Here is a 25,179-nt window from a genome sequence, read left to right as displayed (position 1 = left end):
TTTATCTGTGATAGAATACGATGAACGGATACCACTAGTTTGTCCATTACTGTTTTGTGAGAAGCCGGGAGAGCTGTATTAAGATCCCCTTACTTTTTGAGTGCTGATCGTGAGAGTTGTATCAAGTTCACGGTCGTGGTCTCTCCTGTGTTGCCTTTAGCAGTCGAGTGTATACGTTGTGTGTGATCAAGACTGAGAAGCAGCAACGGGAGAACGACGTCGCAGTACAACTGTTCAATGAAGACCATCCTGCGAAGTAGGCGTGTTCAAATCGTAGTGGGCGTTTCTGCCAAGAAGGGCGTGTTCACATCACGTCCTAAGTTCATCAATGTGGGGAGAGAAAATATCGACAATGTCAACCTTCTTCTATGAATAGGTGCCTCACCATAGATTCAAATTAACATGTCTTTTATACTAGGGAATTAGAATTATATTTTTGTCGAGGTAGAGACTCTACAGTGAACAATCAAGCATCTTCTGATACGAAAATATATCAAATTCAATGCTTTTAATTTTAATACATTGCACGAGCTTATATGAAAGCAACAGGAAATTTTCGTATTTTTTTTCCATCCTCATTCACCATAAAAACCATTTTGAATAGTCCATATTGTTGTTTATTTTTTAATCATTTACAAATCAATGTAAATGATGATGCATCAAAAATATGCATATCTCTGGAAATTTATATGAAAAAGTAATTCATTGTTTTGCAATATTTTAAACTTAAAATTTTAATACGGTAACAGTATTGTTTGTATTAAATTTTAAACATTCTACAATGTAATGGTTTTAATTAAGCTGAAAGCTAAAAGTACCGGAAGAAATCCGGATTACCGGATTTTTCGCTAACCGCTCTCCGGAAGTTTTCGGAAACCAAAGATCCAGTAATTTCAAAAAACCATCGATCACATTATGTATTAAAATTCTTGTACGCTTTATTTAGAAATATTAAAACTATAATTTATACTTGGCAGCTCTTTTATTTGCAAATATTTTTTCTCATATAATAATAAATGTGATTAGACATAAAAGCAAACTTATACATAATTATCCATTTAAATAATGCTGCATATAATTTATTTAGAATTTCATGTTTTCAGGATTTTTGAGTTGGGCTCACAAGTTTGTTAACAAATAATTATTTTTTATGTTTTACATTGTCACAGACGAATAATTAAGCAAACGTTGTTTTACTAACGTATTCTGAACTAATTACAGTACCTATACTCATACAATACGTTTTAGCAAAAACGTCAACTACTACGTTGCTCAAATGCTCATTGTCAATAATGATCGCAATTCATAATATTTACTGACTTTATTTGATATATGATCGTTAAATTGATTCCTAAACTTTGATTAAGCGGTCAAGATCAGTAAATACACTGAATGATTCTACAACATCATCTTTTCTAACAAATCGCAAAATTTTTCTGCTTCAGCGATTTTCTGCAATGAAGTATCGTTTTACAATAAAATTCAAACTTGTTTATAATTAACAAGGACTTAGGCCATATTTTTCGATAAATTGATTTGGTAACAAAATTTTTTGATTTGACCTGCAATTTCCTAATATGGGTTAACGTATTAAAGCGAAGGTCAAACTTGCAGCTTCTAAACCTGGTTAAATCGGAACCTGGGTATCATTGACTGATTTCTAACAATGAGCTAACGTTTTAAGGAAAAATTTTAAGTTGCGGTTGTTGTGTTAAAAAACAGGTAAAAATTTGTTTCAGCTGTAACTTTTGATTGGTAGTGTAAGGCTAACAGTTTCTTGCAACGGGCTTACATTTTAGGACAAAACCCAATTTTGTGATTTTTAGGTGAAAAAAAAGTAAAATTTTCAATTGACATTATTATTATTATTTTTCTGACTGGTTAACGAAAATGTTTGTTGAACTCACGTGGTATTTTGCATAATCGACTAACGTCTGGTTTCACTTATAATGGGTTAGTTAACATTCAAAGGCTGAATTGCAACTTGTGTTTGCTAGATCCTTAAGTTGTATGGGCGTTGCATGGCAGGATGACGAGTTGTTAAAATGAGTCATGAGTTCTGTGGTAAAAATTATGAGTTTTTGGGTCAAAAATTAGCTAAAGCTTGTTTCATAGTAGTGATATCTTTGCTTAGCGGGCTAACTTTGATGGACAGAAGTATGGGAATGAGAAGCATGGGATCATAGAATGAAAGTTGTTCAGTATTTATTTTTTCTTTCAAATGAATAATATTTTTTATTTCATTTTATAACGGTCCTTGAACTGCCGTCCCAATTGTTTGTGTTTACGACTACTAATTTTCAACTCCGTAGCCTTGTAATTTTAAACTCATTCCAGAAGACAAGAAAACTCCTGGATTTGCTTTCTTTTAGGACTTTTTAATGGAACTATCCCGCATTTGCGTTATATGAAGAGGAAAACCACGAAAATCTCCCACGGTTAGTCTGACGGCAAGGGGGAAAATATTATTAATAAATTATACAAATAATGCATGAGCAATGTTGTAAATTAAGCAGTATTATTTTTAATTGTTCCTTTTGAAATGCTGATAAGCGTTGTTTTTATTTTTTAGGACGTGTCTTGACATGAAAAAGAGGAAAAGTATTTTCCGCTGCATAATAGTTCTGGTAAGAATTTTAATTACGTATTCAGAAATTTTCGGGTTGTTCAAATATAACGAAAAGGGCTTTGTGGTTTGCTTATTTTTTCTGGCAATGGGGGAAGAAGGTTATAAGTAGTGCTGACGTAGGACACTAAAATTCGATCTATTTTTTTGTTGGGTCACGAATTTCTACAATGAGCTAACATTTCGAAGTAGAATTCTGTCTAGCGTTTCCCATGTATAAAAAGTTATGACTTTTTTTGTATTGGTAGGAGAATTGATGCTAATTTTTGCTAAGCAACCAGCTCTAAATATTTTCCAAAACAATTTGACGTTTGAAGGCACACTTCAAATTTGCAGTTTTCAACACGTGCTAAAAAGAGTTTGAATAAACTCCGTGAACTTGAGACACAAAAAAAAAATTCGGAACAGTCCTCGTCTATAACTATTCAAATGCCGTGGCAAAAGCAAATGTGCAAAATCTGAAAGACAAAAAGAACTTTAGACAATAAATTTTATCAAACCAACGTGGAACTACGATTTCCTACGAGATGAAACATTTTACTTACTAGGCAAAAAGAAAGCTAAAAATTGTTTTGTACACTCATTTTTGGTAGGTTTGCCAACAAATTCATTTACAATTGTGGTTTTTAGAAGGGGAAAGGTTGCTAAAATTTGTTTTGGCTATAATTTTAATGGATTAGTAGACTAAATGAAATTTTTTTGCCGATGATGTTCGAAGACAAAGAAGAAGGTTGCTAAAATTTGTTTTGGCTATAATTTTAATGGACTAAATGAAATTTTTTTGCCGATGATGTTCGAAGACAAAAAAGAATAATGTTTGACGAAAGTTAGTTTTTGCCGTTTCCTTTTAATCGATGAAGGTAGAGCCGAAATTGTTCGTTGGGCTTACGAATTTCAACAGTGGTAAGATAGAAATTTTTAAATTTTTATATAAATCAAGTGTCTGTTTAGAAGAAATTTGGGTCCGTTAACGGATCCTTTAAAAAATGATTTTCCTTTTAATCGGACCCTTCACAAATGTGTTTATCTTCGTTATTGTTTTGTTAATCGAATAAACCCTTCCCAAGGGAAAAAAATAGAGATGGATGTAAGCAAATTAAGTTTTGTCTTCGGCAGACGCTTCTTCCTATATTCGTCCGAAATGAATATTCTGCTTTCAGCAGTATAGGCTAAATACCAAATATTTGTATGTTGCATCTCTAATTTAGAAGCAGCAATTGCTGTTTATTTTGAAAATTTAAATTTTTTTAATTATAGTTTTACAGTGTTGAGCACAGGGTTCGTGATTTTTTTGATTTTTTTAAAAAAAAATCAAAACAATCAGATTTTTTTCATTTAAATCGGATTTTTTTGATTTAAATCAGATTTTTTTGATTTTTATTCAAATACACTGTAAGAACTTTAATTTATGATTAAAAAAAAGTGTAAATGTTTAATCAAATTAACTTAATATTAAAACTACCAGCGGGTGACCGAGCTCCGCTCGGAGAGAACAGGTATCGAAGCTAACTCGAAGATTTAAATTTTCAATTGTGATTTATCAAAGCAATACATGCCATAAGAAAATTTGTGAAACCATTGGTGAAAAGATAACCGGTTAAAGTGCACCATTGTAAACTATCTAAACAAAGTTAGAGTTTGGAAAGGGAACTATTCTATACAAAGGTAAAGTTTGAAAAATCATAGGAAATTAAATGTAATTGATAACAAAAAATTATACAATTAAAGAAATGGTACAAAGTGAGCAGTGTAAAGATTGAAGTGTGTTGAAGTTCAATATTTTTGACAAATTTATTTAGAAAAACCAAACATATATACATACATAAGAAACATATTATAAACCTATAACAGCATAAACATAATAAACATTAATCATCGATTGCGAAGTCTTCCATGTTGCCCAAGTAGTTTCTTGTCGGAGAGGCAGGTGCGGCTGGTGAGTTTCTCTTGTTCAGGACTTCCTTCCATACGACGTTTCGGGTGTGGGTTGGATTCTCAGGAGGCAGCAGGACCTTCAACGCACTTTGACGCTTGACTCTTGAAAACGCGACGTAGAGCATTCCGTGCACGAAGACCGTCGTGAGGAGAAGCACGCCGACGAATTCGAATGCTTGGCCTTGTGACTTGTGTATCGTAATGGCGAATGCTGGAGTAACTGGGAATTGGTGCCGTTGCATAGTTGCACCAAGCTGTGATTTGCTCGAGTCGAGCGTGATCCTTGGAGGGTGTACTTGTCGGCCTGCGTGTTCACCGGTGATGATCTTAGCCTTGATGATGTTGTTGCAAAGTTCGGTGACAATCAATCGTGTTCCGTTGCACATTCCTTCAGAGACGTCCAAGTTTCGGAGAAGCATGATGATGGCGTTCTTCTTGAGCTTCAGATTGTGTGGAGGCAAGTCGGCGATGTTGAACGAGTTCAGGAATTCAGGCGCGAATTGAATTCCCCCTTCATATTGATCCTTTACCGAGTCGAAACTTGTGTATGTCTTCTCTTCGCCTGGAAGCATAGCGATAATCTGCTCGTTGATCTTGTCCTTATCGTCGTTCAATGGTGCAAGAATAGCGCGATTCTTCATTGCTTCGTAGTTCCCACTTCTGAGGCATGGTCCGAAGATTTTATCGATAGTTGTTAGCCGTATAGATAGTTGGAAGCCTTGTTCTGGTCACTGATATCGTTGAGAAGAGCTATTCCTTCATAAGCGCCATCCGCTGTTGTAACGTAGAAGCGTGCGACAAATTCAGGGTGAAGTACGGCAACTTTGACGGTCGGGTAAGCTTGTTCGGCGTAATGGAGAAGCATTCTAACAATGACGGTATCTTCTAGTTGCCCATTTGCGGGTAGAATTGAGTTGATCGCTTGTCGTTCCAAAATTCCGGCTCCTTCAAGAATTTCATGTAGAGGTGCGTTCTGCATGTTGAAAATGTAGCTTGAAATCTGATGAATGTTGAAATGTCGGACTTTGTTGACGGTGATTTTAACACAAAAGTTAAACTTTTCTCCACTTTGATAAATGTAAACTAATGCGAACCTTACAATTAAATTATTAATTCCTTCGTATATTATTGGTTTAAATTGTCGAAAATTAATATTTCAATTGTAAGGTTCGCATTAGTATGCATTTATAAGAGTGGAGAAAAGTATCTATAGACATTATGGCGAACTAATAAAGTTTGAAAATATCCTGTCTGTAACTCCGAACTGCTCGACCGTAGCGCTTCAAAACCGGTGCCAATCGATTCCTCGTGGCCAAAAACCCCAGACCCCCAAGTTTACCGAGGTTTATTAATTCTGGGGCGATTTTCGACTTGGCAACCATTCCTCGTATTATAGTATAAGATATTGTAGCAATATTTTAGAAGCTCTAACTAAAATAATTTTTCATTATAATACATGGCTTTGAATGCATAGCAACCATTTTGAAACAAATGCATGATTAAAATTTAAAGACTAGATGAAATAGAGAATTTAAAGAATACTTCAGGGGTCTGTCTGAGTTTTTCTGAGAGGTACTTATTTTGTGAAAATTAAAAATTATATTAAAAAATCAACGCAAATATAGTATAAATATGGGTTTATCGTTTCTTACGAGACACAAAAATAAAATTTTAAGAAAAAGTATTTTATGTAATTTTTCCTAAAGTTGAATTTGTAAATTTTGCTTTGATAGACCCCTGTACTTTAACTATTAAAGCAAAGTTTCAGTTAGCAAACCATAACTTTAATTTAAAATTGTGATTTCTTTTTTTTTCTCTTGACTTTTAAAATGACAAAATAAATGTAGCAGACTGTGTTTATAAATGTAGTCATTCATCAAAAAATATTCATTTTTAATTCTACAGTGGTGGCCAAAAGTGTGGACATTTTTTGAAAGTTTTATGTTTTTCAACTTTGTGTGCTTTTAGAATATATTAATTTTCACTTAAATACAAACGTTTATATATCAAATTGAAGGTAATTTAATGTAGAATTTAATAATAAATACAGTTTTACAATATCTGTATTACAACGAAAGTTATGCAACTAACAGTAAGATCCATCTCAGATTTGCATTTTTTTAAAGTGATACTTACACAATCAATACTTAGTAGGATAACCCTTATTTTTTAAAACAGCTTCACAGCGTATTTTCATCGAGTGAACGAGTGTTTGGAGTTCATCTTTCGTAACCACATGGTGCCAAGAATCAATTATAGCTTCAATAAGTTGTCTTTTATTGGATGGACGTTTTTTTCGTACAAGAATTTTCAAACGTTGCACACAAATTTTCAATTGGATTGAGATCACAGTAAAGATAATTAGATACTAAGATAATTAGAAATATTTAAGATAAAAAAAAACTAACTGCTATTGAAAAAAAAAGCTAAAGTTGTAAAGGTGAATAAAAAAGAATATCCTCTTAATTCTTAAAACAAAACATTAATGTTAAAAATAATATTTTCTGCAAAAAAATTATGCATAAAACATTAAAAGAGATAATGTCTATCAGAAACGTTTTAAGGAATGCAGCGCTATTATAAAAACGCATATAAAAAACAAAGATTATACACAAAAGCAGAATAGAAAAACAGAAAATTGATCGTAATTTTTGACACTTTTCCAGTTTCCGTATTTTCAAGAAAAGTGAAGATTAAAGTCTGGTATAAACCCTCCTAATTGCCTTGTCATAATAAAAGCGTCTATAAAACTAGTTTTTTGTAGTAAAAAAAGCTTTTTGTTGTATCCTCATTATAAATATGTAAATTAATATATATTTCATTTCATATTTATTTATGTGTGAAACATATAATTACAATTGAACTATAATATATATTTAGTTTTTATTTCCGCTTTATATTAAATAATTTCTTTAAATCTCATAATAAATACAACCAATTACTTCAAAAAATAAAATAAATTTATAAAGGAAGCTGAAAATATTTTAGTTCAGATGAATTTAATTAAAAAATGTTCTTACTTCAGGTGCTCTATCTTTTTTCGTTTTTTTTTAAATCTGTTGAAGCAAATAAAAAATTACTAATGCCACTGGCGGTTTAGCAAATGGGTAAAATTAGAAGAATGTTTCTCACCTGTGCACTATTCTCCTATCTATTAACATGGAAAAAACCCGTTTTGCTATGTGGAGAAGACTGCAGGTTCAAAGCCAACTTTTTTTGTGCAGAGCCATCAGTGGGTTAAAAGTAACTAATTGAAAAAAATTTATTCATTGCACAAATTAAAGAGGATTACTAACAAGATAATTGGTAATATCTTGTTTTGATTTCTTATTGACACACGCTTTCCAAAAGTCTCCCAACTTATCAACTGCATCCAAAAAAAATGATTCAAGCTTTCATTTTTCATTACAAAAAAAAAATGAAAGTATTCGTTATGAAAGGAAAGTATTCGTTAGTGAAATTTAAGAAAAATCTTAGCTCCACACATATTTATCTCTAGAATATCAATTTCAGTAATTTCAAGCAGTTCAGTAATATCAATTTCTTGGAACGAGAGTGGTGGAGAAATAACTATTCAGGGCAATTCCATATGTGACGGAATGACATTTTGACTTGCATGATGACAATTAATTGAAGTTTCTATGCATCTAATTTCAAATAAACATGATTTTTCTCATGCATATCATTATTATTGGTATAATGTGATTCATAAACTAAAAAAAAAAGAATTTTGTATTTTTTTTATTTTTAATTTTATGAACTTTTTACTTATGTGACGGAATGACATTTCGGCAACCAAGCTTTCGGCATGCCACTTAGAACTGGTAGTTTCTGTGAATTTTGCAACTATTATTTTCCTGAACTATTTTTTACTTTTAGTATAATGTGTAAGCAATGTAAATTGTGAATTTGGAAAATTAACCTCAGGTTGGCTAGCAGTTATTAACATCTATTTGCTGTGACGGAATGACCGTGACGGAATGACAAAAAGTTTAGTGGAAGAAAGTCTTCATTTAAAAAATGTTTTATTAATATGTAAATGATAAACAGAATGTAACAGATAAACAGAATTAATATTTACGTAAGAATCAGTTAAAATTTCAACAATTTGAAAATTAGGTTGTTTTAGAAGAGGTTTTATATCTAAACTTGCCAATGTCACATCTTATCTTCGTTCTCAGGAAATTTATGCATAAATCAATTTTTGTCCCATGTTCTTTAAATACTTTAACATCTAAATCGTCTTTGTTTATCAAAGTAATTTGCGCTGCATATAAATGTGCCTTCTTTTTTTTTCGCAGTATGGGGCAATGATTAAAGAGCCGACCGCATACTTCTCAATCATATTTTCCATTTCCTCTTCAAAACAGTGGCTTTTCAAATCATACACTTGGTTTTGGTTAAAATTAGAAAGCATTCCAATTAGTGCAGGTCTCTTGTTCCTGGCAATGCTAATGTAGCAAGTGTCTAGCTGAAGTCATTCTCTTTTGCCCTCTCTTGAAAAGAATAGCTGTACAAAAACAAAACTTCAACGATTTGTTGCTTCGACTTTATAAAATCATAAAATTCTGTTACATATTATGTGCCGTTTTACAGCAGCCAACATCTTGTTTGGAACAACATCACAATTACATGGTATTTATAGGTGCATGTGCTGTGAGGTTTTAATGAAATACACTTAACAAAAATAAGAATAAGAACAAAAATGAGATAAGACACACTTTACATCAATATATGCTTCTTTATGAAAAGCCTCTTTTAAGGCCATAAGTATATATTGCAACTGCACTCTTCGTCACTCTGTCAGAGTTTGTATTATGACTGAATCCTTCATACTTGGGGGCTTGTAACTAACATCATCTTGACAGTAAAATTTTTTTAACCAAATTAAACAGCTCATCAACATTACTTTTCTCACTTAGTTTCTTTTGAGTTCGATGTTAAATACTTCTCACATGAAGACTGAATTAATTTTTTTACCTCCATTGGTGATTTTGGAAGTGAGTGTACAATTTTTTTTATGGTGAGTGTACAATTTTTTTTATGGCTTTACCAAGACTCTGCAGGAATTTGTATAGGGAATTTAAATTATTTGTATGTGAAGAGATTGGTAGAATTTGATTTTTTCTTTGTTTACACAATCTCTGCACAACAGCGTTTGCACTTCTGAGTTTTTTAAGTCCAACTTTTGTCGCGGAAGCTTTCTTCTCTGCCTTTCTTTCTCTGTTTTTTTTTCTTCATCATATCATGGGGATCTTGGTCTTTTTCAACATTTTATCTGTCTTTCAACAGCTGTTTTAGCCATTAGGTTAATTGAAAAAAAAAATTCCCTAGTTTTTGACTAAGCTTCTCAAGGACTCGTGTTGTCATTCCATCGCCGAAGATGTGTCATTCCGTCACGCTAATTATTGGAAGTTAATAATCAAATGCATAGAATTTTACAATTTCTCATTGATTCTTATGCCACATCTGCTTTATATTCCAAAATATACACATTTTCATTCAAAAACGCAGTTGCTATTTAAAAAAATATACTAAAACATGTGACGGAATGACACAAAAAAAGTTACTTTTATTTAATATATTAAACTTAAAATGACTTAAAGGCTATGTTTTAAATGTTTAAATTTTGACCTATATGCATATTTTTATCAAAATATTGCATTGTTCTAGAGTGTGATCCATATATATATATTTGAATTTGCAAACTATTTTTAATGTATTTTAAGATATTTTAATTGAACTCCAGCCAACTGAATCCATGAATTTTATCATTAAGAATGAGCCATAATTACGTTATTAAATAATATTAATTAATTAAAATAACTTTCATCTTGAATCGAAACAAAAATATCTCACTTGTACAATAGCCATCCTTGTACATGAAAATATTCATTTTTATTTTATTTTATTTATTTATTTATTTCAAACGATTGACTGTGAACAATTTTGGTTATGGATAACTTGAGCTGAGATCCTAAAGTATTTGTATTCAGTTAAAACTTTTCATAGTACTGCCCTGATATCTTGTGTCCGGTCATTCTAGACTAGCTCTCTGTCAATTTACATAAAGGAAAGTATGGCATTTCAGTATTGAACAAAATTAGTCATGAAATGTCATGATTTTAACTATTTAAAAGAAAAAAAAATCATGGTAAGTTCATAGATTTAGGTGGCAAAAAAATCGTATTTTTTAAAACGGAATCCCCCTTTCCCAATTTCACAGATTTCCTATGCTCCAAATATCTGAATTAGTAACAAAATCCCCACTCACAGTCAGATTTCAATAAGATATAAAATGTTTTTTTTTCCTTTCCTGTTCTTTATTAAATTATGGTGCTCTTTCAAAAAATGAAAGAAAGAACAACATTTCTAGAAGGAATTATCTTTTAAACTCCAGTGATTCAGAAGGGCTTAAGGATTTTGAACTATAATTTCTTTTTAATAAAAAATAATTAGGAAAGAATAAAATTATTACTTGAGAGTGGTTATAAATGAAATATATTTTTCGACTCTTGCGCAGTGATAGTGAGATTTTTTGGTTTAGGTATTGTTACAGAAATCTACCTATTAAATTTTAGACCTATTAAAAGTTTTTTAAATGATTTAAGTCTTAAAGAAATATTCAATGCTAATAGTTTTAAATTTAGTGTTTTCAATGAAAAGTTTAACTTTTTCTCTCTTATAATTTTAGCTTCGTCTGGGCTGCTGGATAATGCAAATGGAAAATGACATTCTGGTAGAATACGAGGGCCCGTAAGTTCAATCCTGACAGAAAACAAAACAACTGATGTGTATATGCTGTTAGATTTTCTTTAAATCTGCCGGAGCTGAAAGTCCTCTTGTTGTTGTGCAGAAGTTTGAAGAAAGGCGTATCTCTGTGTGATTCATCCCTGCTGTGTGTTTGTGTGGTTGCTGACAATTTTATTAAATCTTTCAATAAAGCAGATTCATCAGTTTATTGTTCTGATATATAGTTGCACATAAACAAAAAATTGCAATTGAAGGGAAAAGAACTGCATGAAATAAATTACTGTAAAGTTTTGGAATTCTTTTTATTAGAAAATAATAATGAAAATGATAACACATAGTCCAACTGTTGCTTTTTGCAATAAAAATTATTTTATTTAATGAGAAATATGTGTTCTTACGGATTATATGTTTATATTAAACAATGACCATAAGAATATATTGCTTTTATAGTTGAGTGAAGTTTATATTGCCTTTTGTTTTAAAATAAAATAATTAAATTGTGAAATAATGTTTGTCATGATTTGGTTTGATTAATTTTTTTTTATTCTTAACTACTGCATTGGGTAACTTATACAGCAGCTTTATAATAAATCTTCAAAATTTTAGAAAAATGGGTTAGGCAGATATGTGTTCATTAATAAAACTTAACAAGATATAATGTTGGTAATTTTTTTATAGTCATGATAGTAATGTTTAAGTACTTTGAAATTAGATGAAGTAAAAATTCGGTTTCTTTAAAATTTGCAACATATCGGAAACAATTTAATTTTAATATCATTGTTAAACATTAACTCCAGCTTATGAGCATTTCTACTACTAGCATTGTATTTTTCATTTAATTTTGAATTATTTAGTTCAAATTTAAGAAGTGAATATTTTTATGATGTTTATACTAATGATAATAGTAAACATTTCTTCGGCTTAATATTTAAAATTTAGCTGAACATTTATTTACATTATTGTTAAAGCAAAAAATTCAAATCAACGTAGAGTAGAATCTTGTTTGTTTAAGTTTTCATCTGTAAGGTTCTTTGATAAGCAAGTTTTTAAATGTATAACATAGTTTTTTTTTATGGCTAATTGATCAATACCAGAAAATTGACTCTAGCATCTGCTTAATTTTTTAAAATTTATTTTCTGAAAAGCTCTGTTTAAAATGTTTGCATATTACACCTGCTTTTTTCTAAACCTATTCTGACATAACGCATAATCCATAATCAGCGAAATAAAAGCAATGGAATTGTTTCAAACAAAAATCTGAATTTTTTTTAACTTGAATTTTCAAACAAAATCTGAATTTTTTCATAGCAACGTTCTCAAAAGAGTAATGGATTGTAGTCAAATTTTGATCATTCATGCTGAAAGCAACTTTTAAAAAATAATGTAAAAAATTTTATTATATTTTCGTCTCATTCTTGTATGCAAGTATATGTTAGTGCAAATTTAATTTAGATAAAACGTAATATTTACTGACAGTTTTGAAATTAAATTGTTATGTAAATTTTTTGCAAAGATTGTTGGTTTAGTACATAGCACCTTTAAATAATTACCGAATTGATGAAAATTTCTGAAGTGCCCATAAAAGTTATTTTTAAACTATAAAAAAATATTAACAATTTTCATAGTATTAGTTGCTTTCCTGGTTTCTCTCCTTGGAAAAATTTCTAGGTTGCATTTGGGTTTTGTTTCAGGTGTTTTGTTAAATAAAATTTCAGATACTGAAAGAATAAAGCTATGTAAGTATTTCTACATTTAATTTCTGTAAAAGAAGAAAGGGCAGAAAATGTGTAAATTTGTTGAAGTAAGTAATTTGAATATTTTTAAATTTTGTTCTTTATTTTGTCAATTATTACAAGAAATGCCCACTTAAAAATTGAACAATTTTATTTTAATATTATAAGAAGAAAAAAATTTTAAGTTTAAATTTCCACTCAGTTCAAATATAAATATATAACTTTATAATTATGTAGTGTGGTTTTTATTACATAATTTCAGAATATAAATAATTAATGTTAATTGTGAGATTAAAAATGGCTTAAGTTACAGATTTTATAAACAAGTTTTACAAACTAACAAATTCAATTAAAAGTTTGATAAAAAAGGCTCATTTCTAAAAAAAAAAATTAAGAATACATTTTTAAATTAATGATTTTAAAATTATTAATGATACAAAATTCATCAAAAGACCCATTGTATGAAGAAAAGGAAAAAAATAGCAATAAAAGTTGCAATATAATATTTCTTAATTAAATTTGAAATATTTAAAAAAATCAGCTGAACATAAGATATACTTTGGAGTAAGAAGGAGGAAAATGGATGGTTAGCAGAATTCGCTACAATTATTTTATTTATTATTTCTGTATCGCTAAGAAAATAATTCATGGAATGACATTATAAAACTATTGTTCCATGCTTTACTGCTTCACAGCAATACAGAAAATTAAGTAAAATTATATCTCCCAATTATTCTACTACCCAAGGGCGCCGACAGCGGGGTGCAAGAGGGTGCGCTTGCACCCCCTAGCTTTTTTTTTTTTTTTTTATACACTTATAGAGATGCAGAAAAACAATTTTGCTATAAAAATGTTTTATTAAAAATATTAACAAAGTAGATAAAAGGAGAATGGGTTCGAGTATCGATGTAAAAATAGTGGGTTCAAATTTTTAACAAAGAGAGTGGATAGTAAAATTTATTCGAACGATTGTAATTTCAAGTTCCGATTAAAGGAGAATGGGTTCGAGTACCGATGTAATGATACGGGTCTGAAATTTTTAATAAAAGAGAGTGGATCGTATAAATCAATCGAAGGATGGTAATTTCAAGCCCCGATAAAAGGAGAATGGGTTCGAGTACCGATGTAAAGATAATGGGTTCAAATTTTAAGCAAAAGAGAGTGGATTGTAAAATCTGATCGAATGATAGTAATTTCATGCCCCGTATAAAGACAATGGGATCGAAATCCGATGCAAAGATAGTGGGTTCTAGTTTTAAACAAACGAGTGTGGATTGTTAAATTTTATCCAATGATAGTAATTTCAAGCCCCGATTTAAGGTGAATGGTTTGGAGTAAGTATTTAAAGATAGTGGGTTCGATTTTTAAACAAAATAGAGTGGATTGTAAAAATTGATCAAATGACAGCAATTTTAAGCGCCGATTAAAGAGGAATGGGTTCGAGAATCAATATAGAGAAAGTGGGTTCAAGTTTTAAGCAAATGAGAGTGGATTGTGAAATCTGATCGAATGATAGTAATTTCATGCCCCGTATAAAGACAATGGGATCGAAAACTGATGCAAAGATAGTGGGTTCTAGTTTTAAACAAACGAGAGAGGATTGTAAAATTTAATTGAATGATAATAATTTCTAGCCTCGATTAAGGGAGAATGATTTCGAGTGCCTATGTAAAGATAGTGGGTCCGATTTTTAAACAAAAGAGAGTGGAATTTAAAAATTGATCGAATGTCAGTAATTTCAAGCCTAGATCAGAGGGGAATGGGTTCGAGTACCGAAGTAATGATTATGATCTCAAATTTTAAACTAAAGAGAGTGGATTGTAAAACTTGATCGAATGATAGTATATTCAAGTCCCGATAAAAGGAGAATGGGTTCGAGTACCGATGTAAAGATAGTGGGTTCGAGTATTAAACAAAAGAGTGTAGACTATAAATATTGCTCACATGACACTGGCTTCAAGCTCCGATTAAAAGAAAGTGGGTTGGAGTACCGATGTAAAGATAATTGCTTCTAGTTTTTAGCAAAAGTGAGTGGATCCTAAAATTTAACCGAATGATAGTACTTTCAAACCCCTAAAAAAGGAGAATGGGTTCGAGTGCCGATGTAAAGATAATGGGTTCTAGTTTTAAGCAAAAGGAAGTGGATCGTAAAATTTGAGCGAATAATAGTACTTTCAAGCCCTATAAAAGGAGAATGGGTTCCAGTACCGATGTAAAGATGGAGGGTTAAACACTTTAAACAAAAGAGAGTGGATTATAAAAATTAACACCCTGACACTGGTTTTAGGCACCGATTAAAATAGAGTGGATTCGACTACCGATGCAAAGATGGTGGGTTCCTGTTTTAAATTAAAGAGAGTAGATTGAAATTTTAATTGAATGACAGTAATTTCAAGCCCCGAAAAAAGGAGAATGGGTACGAGTATACCTTTAGGGGTACCCACTGTGACCCCTCTAATTGGCCTATAAAATTTTTCTTCTTCAGCCATGTTTCAACCATAGATCCCTACTTAGGATCCGAGTTTGAAAATTATACCTTGATATTAAAGGAAGCTAGGGGGTCTCGAAATTTGAACCTTTCTCAAGCCATTTTACTTTTTTATTCTTTTTTTTTATTCCATTACGCTTTCTTTGCTGGATTTCACACACAGAAAACACACCATGCATGCTAGAAAATCCAAAATGTTACAAAAGAAGTCGAAAAAGAGCAAATAAACTGATTTTCCTGGGTTTTTCAAGTTTTAATCCATTTTCCCAGTAAAAAAAAAAAATTTCCTACATGCAGGATCCTCCAGAATATCGAAAAACACATTAAAAAAATAATATAATTTAAAATAAACAACAAAAAAAAATTATTTGAAAATTTGTACGTTCCTGGGATTCGAACCCAGGACCCCACGCTCCAGCAGCGAACTTGCTTGTCTGGTGGCCTACCTTCCAGTTCACGGCGATACGTGAAGCCTACCACAGTTTCGCTTCAAAAGCTCTCTCCTCCCTTCTTCGCAATATACCTTTAAGGGCCCACTGTGACCCCCTAATTGGCTTATAAAAATTCTCCTCGGCAGCCATGTTTGGACCATAGACCCCTACTTAGGGTCCGAGTTCGAAAATTATACATTGATATTAAAGGGAGCTAGGGGTTCTCGAAATTTGAACCTTTCTCGAGCCATTTTATTTTTTTATTCTTTTTTTTATTATTCCATTACGCTTTCTTTGCTGGATTTCACATACAGAAGACACCCCATACATGCTAGAATATCCAAAATGTTACAAAAGAAGTCGAAAAAGAGCAAATAAACTGATTTTCCAGGATTTTTCCAGTTTTTTCCCATTTTCCCAATAAAAAAAAATTATTTCCAACATGCAGGACCCTCCAGAATATCGAAAAACACATTAAAAATAATATAATTTAAAATAAACAACAAAAAAAAGAATTTTTTTTGAAAAGTTGCCCGCCCCTGGGATTCGACCCCAGGACCTCCCCCTCCAGCAGAGAACTTAATTGTCTGGTGGCCTACCTTCCAGTCCACGGTGATACGTGAAGCCTACCACAGTTAAACAAAACTTATTTTGGCCCATTGTGGGCCCACTAATAAGTCTATAAAAAAATCCTTCTATACAATTGTTCGATACATTAAATTCTAATTTTAAGTGGAGTTTGAAATTTATAGGTTAATATTATGGGGAGTTACGGGGTGTGATGAGTGAGTGCCTCCTGATATGACTTCTGTCCCTTTTTCAGCCATTATTCGCTCTTTAACAAAGAAAAATATTTCTTTTCACATGTAGAAGATTTTATTCGCTTTAAAATATTGAAAAGAAGTTAAAAAAATAGTATAAACTAAAATAAATAAATAAATAAAATTTATCCAAAATTTATCCGATTATTAGCTATTATTCGCTACTTCCCAAAGAAAAAATAGTTTTTTTTATATACAGAACACTTGATTCACGTTAAAATATCAAAAAATATATTAAAAAAATAATATATAAAAAAAGAACAAATTTTAATGTCGACCGTCGCAGGGTTTCGAACCCATAGCCCCCGGGTCAACAAATCTAACTTGCCACACAGCTTTTCCAACTGCGCCATGCTTCACTTGCCTACCCCGCAAATATTTACCTTAAAACGTCTCCTCCCGGTTAGTAAACAAAACTTATTTTGGCCCATTGTGGGCCCACTAATAGGTCTATAAAAAAATCCTTCGATACTATTGTTCGATACATTAAATTCAAATTTTGGGTGGAGTTTGAGATTTATAGGTTAATATAATGGGGAGTTACGGGGTGTGATGTGAGAGTGCCTCCTGATATGACTTCTGTCCCTTTTTCAGCCATTATTCGCTCTTTAACAAAGAAAAATATTTCTTTTCACATATAGAAGACTTTATTCGCTTTAAAATATTGAAAAGAAGTTATAAAAATAATATAAATTAAAATAAATAAATAAATAAAATTTATCCGAAATTTATCCGATTATTAGCTATTATTCTCTTCCCAAAGAAAAAATAGTTTTTTTTATATACAGAACACTTGATTCACGTTAAAATATCAAAAAATATATTAAAAATATAATATATAAAAAAAAGAAAAAATTTGAATGTCGACCGTCGCAGGGTTTCGAACCCATAGCCCGCGGGTCAACAAATCTAACTTGCAACACAGCTTTTCCAACTGCGCCATGCCTTACTTGCCTACCCCGCAAATATTTACCTTAAAACGCCTCCTCCCGGATAGTAAACAAAACTTATTTTGTCCCATTGTGGGCCCACTAATAGGTCTATAAAAAATCCTTCGATACTATTGTTCGATACATTAAATTCTAATTTTGGGTGGAGTTTGAGATTTATAGGTTAATATAATGGGGAGTTACGGGGTGTGATGTGAGAGTGCCTCCTGATATGACTTCTGTCCCTTTTTCAGCCATTATTCGCTCTTTAACAAAGAAAAATATTTCTTTTCACATATAGAAGACTTTATTCGCTTTAAAATATTGAAAAGAAGTTATAAAAATAATATAAATTAAAATAAATAAATAAATGAAATTTATCCGAAATTTATCCGATTATTAGCTATTATTCGCTATTTCCCAAAGAAAAAATAGTTTTTTTAATATACAGAACACTTGATTCACGTTAAAATATCAAAAAATATATTAAAAATATAATATATAAAAAAAGAAAAAATTTAAATGTCGACCGTCTCAGGGTTTCGAACCCATAGCCCCCGGGTCAACAAATCTAACTTGCCACACAGCTTTTCCAACTGCGCCATGCTTTACTTGCCTACCCCGCAAATATTTACCTTAAAACACCTCCTCCCGGTTAGTAAACAAAACTTATTTTGGCCCATTGTGGGCCCACTTATAGGTCTATAAAAAAATCCTTCAATACAATTGTTCGAAACATTAAATTCTAATTTTGGGAAGAGTTTGAAATTTATAGGTTAATATTATGGGAAGTACGGGGTGTGATGTGTGAGTGCCTCCTGATATGACTTCTGTCCCTTTTTCAGCCATTATTCGCTCTTTAACAAAGAAAAATATTTCTTTTCACATATAGAAGACTTTATTCGCTTTAAAATATTGAAAAGAAGTTAAAAAAATAATATAAATTAAAATAAATAAATAAATAAAATTTATCCGAAATTTATCCGATTATTAGCTATTATTCGCTATTTCCCAAAGAAAAAATAGTTTTTTTTCATATACAGAACACTTGATTCACGGTAAAATATCAAAAAATATATTAAAAATATAATATATAAAAAAAGAAAAAATTTCAATGTCGACCGTCGCAGGGTTTCGAACCCATAGCCCCCGGGTAAACAAATCTAACTTGCCACACAGCTTTTCCAACTGCGCCATGCTTCACTTGCCTACCCCGCAAATATTTACCTTAAAACGCCTCCTCCCGGTTAGTAAACAAAACTTATTTTGGCCCATTGTGGGCCCACTAATAGGTCTATAAAAAAATCCTTCAATACAATTGTTCGAAACATTAAATTCTAATTTTGGGAGGAGTTTGAAATTTATAGGTTAATATTATGGGGAGTTACGGGGTGTGATGTGTGAGTGCCTCCTGATATGACTTCTGTCCCTTTTTCAGCCATTATTCGCTCTTTAACAAAGAAAAATATTACTTTTCACATATAGAAGATTTTATTCGCTTTAACATATTGAAAAGAAGTTAAAAAAAATAATATAAATTAAAATAAATAAATGAATAAAATTTATCCGATTATTAGCTATTATTCGCTATTTCCCAAAGAAAAAATAGTTTTTTTTATATACAGAACACTTGATTCACGTTAAAATATCAAAAAATATATTAAAATATAATATATAAAAAAAGAAAAAATTTGAATGTCGACCGTCGCAGGGTTACGAACCCATAGCCCCCGGGTCAACAAATCTAACTTGCCACACAGCTTTTCCAACTGCGCCATGCTTCACTTGCCTACCCCGAAAATCTTTACCTTAAAACGTCTCCTCCCGGTTAGTAAACAAAACTTATTTTGACCCATTGTGGGCCCACTAATAGGTCTATAAAAAAATCCTTCAATACAATTGTTTGATGCTGTAAATTCTAATTTTGGGTGGAGTTTGAGATTTATAGGTTAATATAATGGGGAGTTACGGGGTGTGATGTGAGAGTGCCTCCTGATATGACTTCTGTCCCTTTTTCAGCCATTATTCGCTCTTTAACAAAGAAAAATATTTCTTTTCACATATAGAAGACTTTATTCGCTTTAAAATATTGAAAAGAAGTTATAAAAATAATATAAATTAAAATAAATAAATAAATAAAATTTATCCGAAATTTATCCGATTATTAGCTATTATTCGCTATTTCCCAAAGAAAAAATAGTTTTTTTTATATACATAACACTTGATTCACGTTAAAATATCAAAAAATACATTGAAAATATAATATATAAAAAAAGAAAAAATTTGAATGTCGACCGTCTCAGGGTTTCGAACCCATAGCCCCCGGGTCAACAAATCTAACTTGCCACACAGCTTTTCCAACTGCGCCATGCTTCACTTGCCTACCCCGCAAATATTTACCTTAAAACGTCTCCTCCCGGTTAGTAAACAAAACTTATTTTGACCCATTGTGGGCCCACTAATAGGTCTATAAAAAAATCCTTCAATACAATTGTTTGATGCTGTAAATTCTAATTTTGGGTGGAGTTTGAAATTTATAGGTTAATATTATGAGTTACGGGGTGTGATGAGTGAGTGCCTCCTGATATGACTTCTGTCCCTTTTTCAGCCATTATTCGCTCTTTAACAAAGAAAAATATTTCTTTTCACATATAGAAGACTTTATTCGCTTTAAAATATTGAAAAGAAGTTATAAAAATAATATAAATTAAAATAAATAAATAAATAAAATTTATCCGAAATTTATCCGATTATTAGCTATTATTCGCTATTTCCCAAAGAAAAAATAGTTTTTTTTATATACAGAACACTTGATTCACGTTAAAATATCAAAAAATATATTGAAAATATAATATATAAAAAAAGAAAAAATTTGAATGTCGACCGTCTCAGGGTTTCGAACCCATAGCCCCCGGGTCAACAAATCTAACTTGCCACACAGCTTTTCCAACTGCGCCATGCTTCACTTGCCTACCCCGCAAATATTTACCTTAAAACGTCTCCTCCCGGTTAGTAAACAAAACTTATTTTGGCCCATTGTGGGCCCACTAATAGGTCTATAAAAAAATCCTTCGATACTATTGTTCGATACATTAAATTCTAATTTTGGGTGGAGTTTGAGATTTATAGGTTAATATTATGGGGAGTTACGGGGTGTGATGTGTGAGTGCCTCCTGATATGACTTCTGTCCCTTTTTCAGCCATTATTCGCTCTTTAACAAAGAAAAATATTTCTTTTCACATATAGAAGACTTTATTCGCTTTAAAATATTGAAAAGAAGTTATAAAAATAATATAAAATAAAATAAATAAATAAATAAAATTTATCCGAAATTTATCCGATTATTAGCTATTATTCGCTATTTCCCAAAGAAAAAATAGTTTTTTTAATATACAGAACACTTGATTCACGTTAAAATATCAAAAAATATATTAAAAATATAATATATAAAAAAAGAAAAAATTTGAATGTCGACCGTCGCAGGGTTACGAACCCATAGCCCCCGGGTCAACAAATCTAACTTGCCACACAGCTTTTCCAACTGCGCCATGCTTTACTTGCCTACCCCGCAAATATTTACCTTAAAACGTCTCCTCCCGGTTAGTAAACAAAACTTATTTTGACCCATTGTGGGCCCACTAATAGGTCTATAAAAAATCCTTCAATACAATTGTTTGATGCATTAAATTCTAATTTTGGGTGGAGTTTGAAATTTATAGGTTAATATTATGAGTTACGGGGTGTGATGAGTGAGTGCCTCCTGATATGACTTCTGTCCCTTTTTCAGCCATTTTTCGCTCTTTAACAAAGAAAAATATTTCTTTTCACATATAGAAGACTTTATTCGCTTTAAAATATTGAAAAGAAGTTATAAAAATATATAAATTAAAATAAATAAATAAATAAAATTTATCCGAAATTTATTCCGATTATTAGCTATTATTCGCTATTTCCCAAAGAGAAAATAGTTTTTTTTATATACAGAACACTTGATTCACGTTAAAATATCAAAAAATATATTAAAAATATAATATATAAGAAAAGAAAAAATTTGAATGTCGACCGTCGCAGGGTTTCGAACCCATAGCCCCCGGGTCAACAAATCTAACTTGCCACACAGCTTTTCCAACTGCGCCATGCTTTATTTGCCTACCCCGCAAATATTTACCTTAAAACGCCTCCTCCCGGTTAGTAAACAAAACTTATTTTGGCCCATTGTGGGCCCACTAATAGGTCTATAAAAAAATCCTTCAATACAATTGTTCGAAACATTAAATTCTAATTTAGGGAAGAGTTTGAAATTTATAGGTTAATATTATGGGAAGTTACGGGGTGTGATGTGTGAGTGCCTCCTGATATGACTTCTGTCCCTTTTTCAGCCATTATTCGCTCTTTAACAAAGAAAAATATTTCTTTTCACATATAGAAGACTTTATTCGCTTTAAAATATTGAAAAGAAGTTAAAAAAATAATATAAATTAAAATATATAAATAAATAAAATTTATACGATTATTAGCTATTATTCGCTATTTCCCAAATAAAAAATAGTTTTTTTTTATATACAGAACACTTATTTCACGTTAAAATATCAAAAAATATATTAAAAATATAATATATAAAAAAAGAAAAAATTTGAATGTCGACCGTCGCAGGGTTTCGAACCCATAGCCCCCGGGTCAACAAATCTAACTTGCCACACAGCTTTTCCAACCGCGCCATGCTTCACTTGCCTACCCCGCAAATATTTACCTTAAAACGCCTCCTCCCGGTTAGTAAACAAAACTTATTTTGGCCCATTGTGGGCCCACTAATAGGTCTATAAAAAAATCCTTTCATACAATTGTTCGAAACATTAAATTCTAATTTTGGGAGGAGTTTGAAATTTATAGGTTAATATTATGGGGAGTTACGGGGTGTGATGTGTGAGTGCCTCCTGATATGACTTCTGTCCCATTTTCAGCCATTATTCGCTCTTTAACAAAGAAAAATATTTCTTTTCACATATAGAAGACTTTATTCGCTTTAAAATATTGAAAAGAAGTTATAAAAATAATATAAATTAAAATAAATAAATAAATAAAATTTATCCGAAATTTATCCGATTATTAGCTATTATTCGCTATTTCCCAAAGAGAAAATAGTTTTTTTAATATACAGAACACTTGATTCACGTTAAAATATCAAAAAATATATTAAAAATATAATATATAAGAAAAGAAAAAATTTGAATGTCGACCGTCGCAGGGTTTCGAACCCATAGCCCCCGGGTCAACAAATCTAACTTGCCACACAGCTTTTCCAACTGCGCCATGCTTTATTTGCCTACCCCGCAAATATTTACCTTAAAACGCCTCCTCCCGGTTAGTAAACAAAACTTATTTTGGCCCATTGTGGGCCCACTAATAGGTCTATAAAAAAATCATTCAATACAATTGTTCGAAACATTAAATTCTAATTTTGGGAAGAGTTTGAAATTTATAGGTTAATATTATGGGAAGTTACGGGGTGTGATGTGTGAGTGCCTCCTGATATGACTTCTGTCCCTTTTTCAGCCATTATTCGCTCTTTAACAAAGAAAAATATTTCTTTTCACATATAGAAGACTTTATTCGCTTTAAAATATTGAAAAGAAGTTAAAAAATTAAAATAAATTAAAATATATAAATAAATAAAATTTATACGATTATTAGCTATTATTCGCTATTTCCCAAATAAAAAATAGTTTTTTTTTATATACAGAACACTTATTTCACGTTAAAATATCAAAAAATATATTAAAAATATAATATATAAAAAAAGAAAAAATTTGAATGTCGACCGTCGCAGGGTTTCGAACCCATAGCCCCCGGGTCAACAAATCTAACTTGCCACACAGCTTTTCCAACCGCGCCATGCTTCACTTGCCTACCCCGCAAATATTTACCTTAAAACGCCTCCTCCCGGTTAGTAAACAAAACTTATTTTGGCCCATTGTGGGCCCACTAATAGGTCTATAAAAAAATCCTTTCATACAATTGTTCGAAACATTAAATTCTAATTTTGGGAGGAGTTTGAAATTTATAGGTTAATATTATGGGGAGTTACAGGGTGTGATGTTTGAGTGCCTCCTGATATGACTTCTGTCCCATTTTCAGCCATTATTCGCTCTTTAACAAAGAAAAATATTTCTTTTCACATATAGAAAACTTTATTCGCTTTGAAATATTGAAAAGAAGTTAAAAAAATAATATAAATTAAAATAAATAAATAAATAAAATTTATCCGAAATTTATCCGATTATTAGCTATTATTCGCTATTTCCCAAAGAAAATATAGTTTTTTTTTCATATACAGAACACTTGATTCACGTTAAAATATCAAAAAATATATTAAAAATATAATATATAAAAAAAGAAAAAATTTGAATGTCGACCGTCGCAGGGTTTCGAACCCATAGCCCCCGGGTCAACAAATCTAACTTGCCACACAGCTTTCCAACTGCGCCATGCTTCACTTGCCTACCCCGCAAGTATTTACCTTAAAACGCCTCCTCCCGGTTAGTAAACAAAACTTATTTTGACCCATTGTGGGCCCACTAATAGGTCTATAAAAAATCCTTCAATACAATTGTTTGATGCATTAAATTCTAATTTTGGGTGGAGTTTGAAATTTATAGGTTAATATTATGGGGAGTTACGGGGTGTGATGTGTGAGTGCCTCCTGATATGACTTCTGTCCCTTTTTCAGCCATTATTCGCTCTTTAACAAAGAAAAATATTTCTTTTCACATATGGAAGACTTTATTCGCTTTAAAATATTGAAAAGAAGTTAAAAAAATAATATAAATTAAAATATATAAATAAATAAAATTTATACGATTATTAGCTATTATTCGCTATTTCCCAAATAAAAAATAGTTTTTTTTTATATACAGAACACTTATTTCACGTTAAAATATCAAAAAATATATTAAAAATATAATATATAAAAAAAGAAAAAATTTGAATGTCGACCGTCGCAGGGTTTCGAACCCATAGCCCCCGGGTCAACAAATCTAACTTGCCACACAGCTTTTCCAACCGCGCCATGCTTCACTTGCCTACCCCGCAAATATTTACCTTAAAACGCCTCCTCCCGGTTAGTAAACAAAACTTATTTTGGCCCATTGTGGGCCCACTAATAGGTCTATAAAAAAATCCTTTCATACAATTGTTCGAAACATTAAATTCTAATTTTGGGAGGAGTTTGAAATTTATAGGTTAATATTATGGGGAGTTACGGGGTGTGATGTGTGAGTGCCTCCTGATATGACTTCTGTCCCATTTTCAGCCATTATTCGCTCTTTAACAAAGAAAAATATTTCTTTTCACATATAGAAAACTTTATTCGCTTTGAAATATTGAAAAGAAGTTAAAAAAATAATATAAATTAAAATAAATAAATAAATAAAATTTATCCGAAATTTATCCGATTATTAGCTAT

The 25,179-nt window shown here is 31.2% G+C and overlaps 1 protein-coding gene across 1 annotated transcript; it reads right to left on the bottom strand.

Moving 5' to 3' along the window:
- Nucleotides 1-4,494: 4,494 nt before the first annotated feature.
- LOC122271114 (ATP-dependent DNA helicase PIF1-like) lies at nucleotides 4,495-5,202 on the bottom strand. Its single transcript, XM_043051235.2, has one exon. It carries the CDS (start codon nucleotides 5,200-5,202, stop codon nucleotides 4,495-4,497), a length of 708 nt encoding a protein of 235 aa, XP_042907169.2.
- Between the last annotated feature and the right edge of the window lie 19,977 nt (nucleotides 5,203-25,179).

Source organism: Parasteatoda tepidariorum, chromosome 1, assembly GCF_982258835.1.
Source record: "Parasteatoda tepidariorum strain Cologne lab strain chromosome 1, Ptep-v5.0, whole genome shotgun sequence".
NCBI classification, from domain to species: Eukaryota; Metazoa; Arthropoda; class Arachnida; order Araneae; family Theridiidae; genus Parasteatoda; species Parasteatoda tepidariorum.
Note: the sequence above shows the minus strand (reverse complement) of the source record. Positions and strands in the feature narration are given on the sequence as shown.

What these genes read in the sequence shown, in the direction of transcription:
- LOC122271114 (XM_043051235.2), bottom strand. Translation starts at nt 5,202, where the DNA reads ATGAAGAATCGCGCTATTCTTGCACCATTGAACGACGATAAGGACAAG.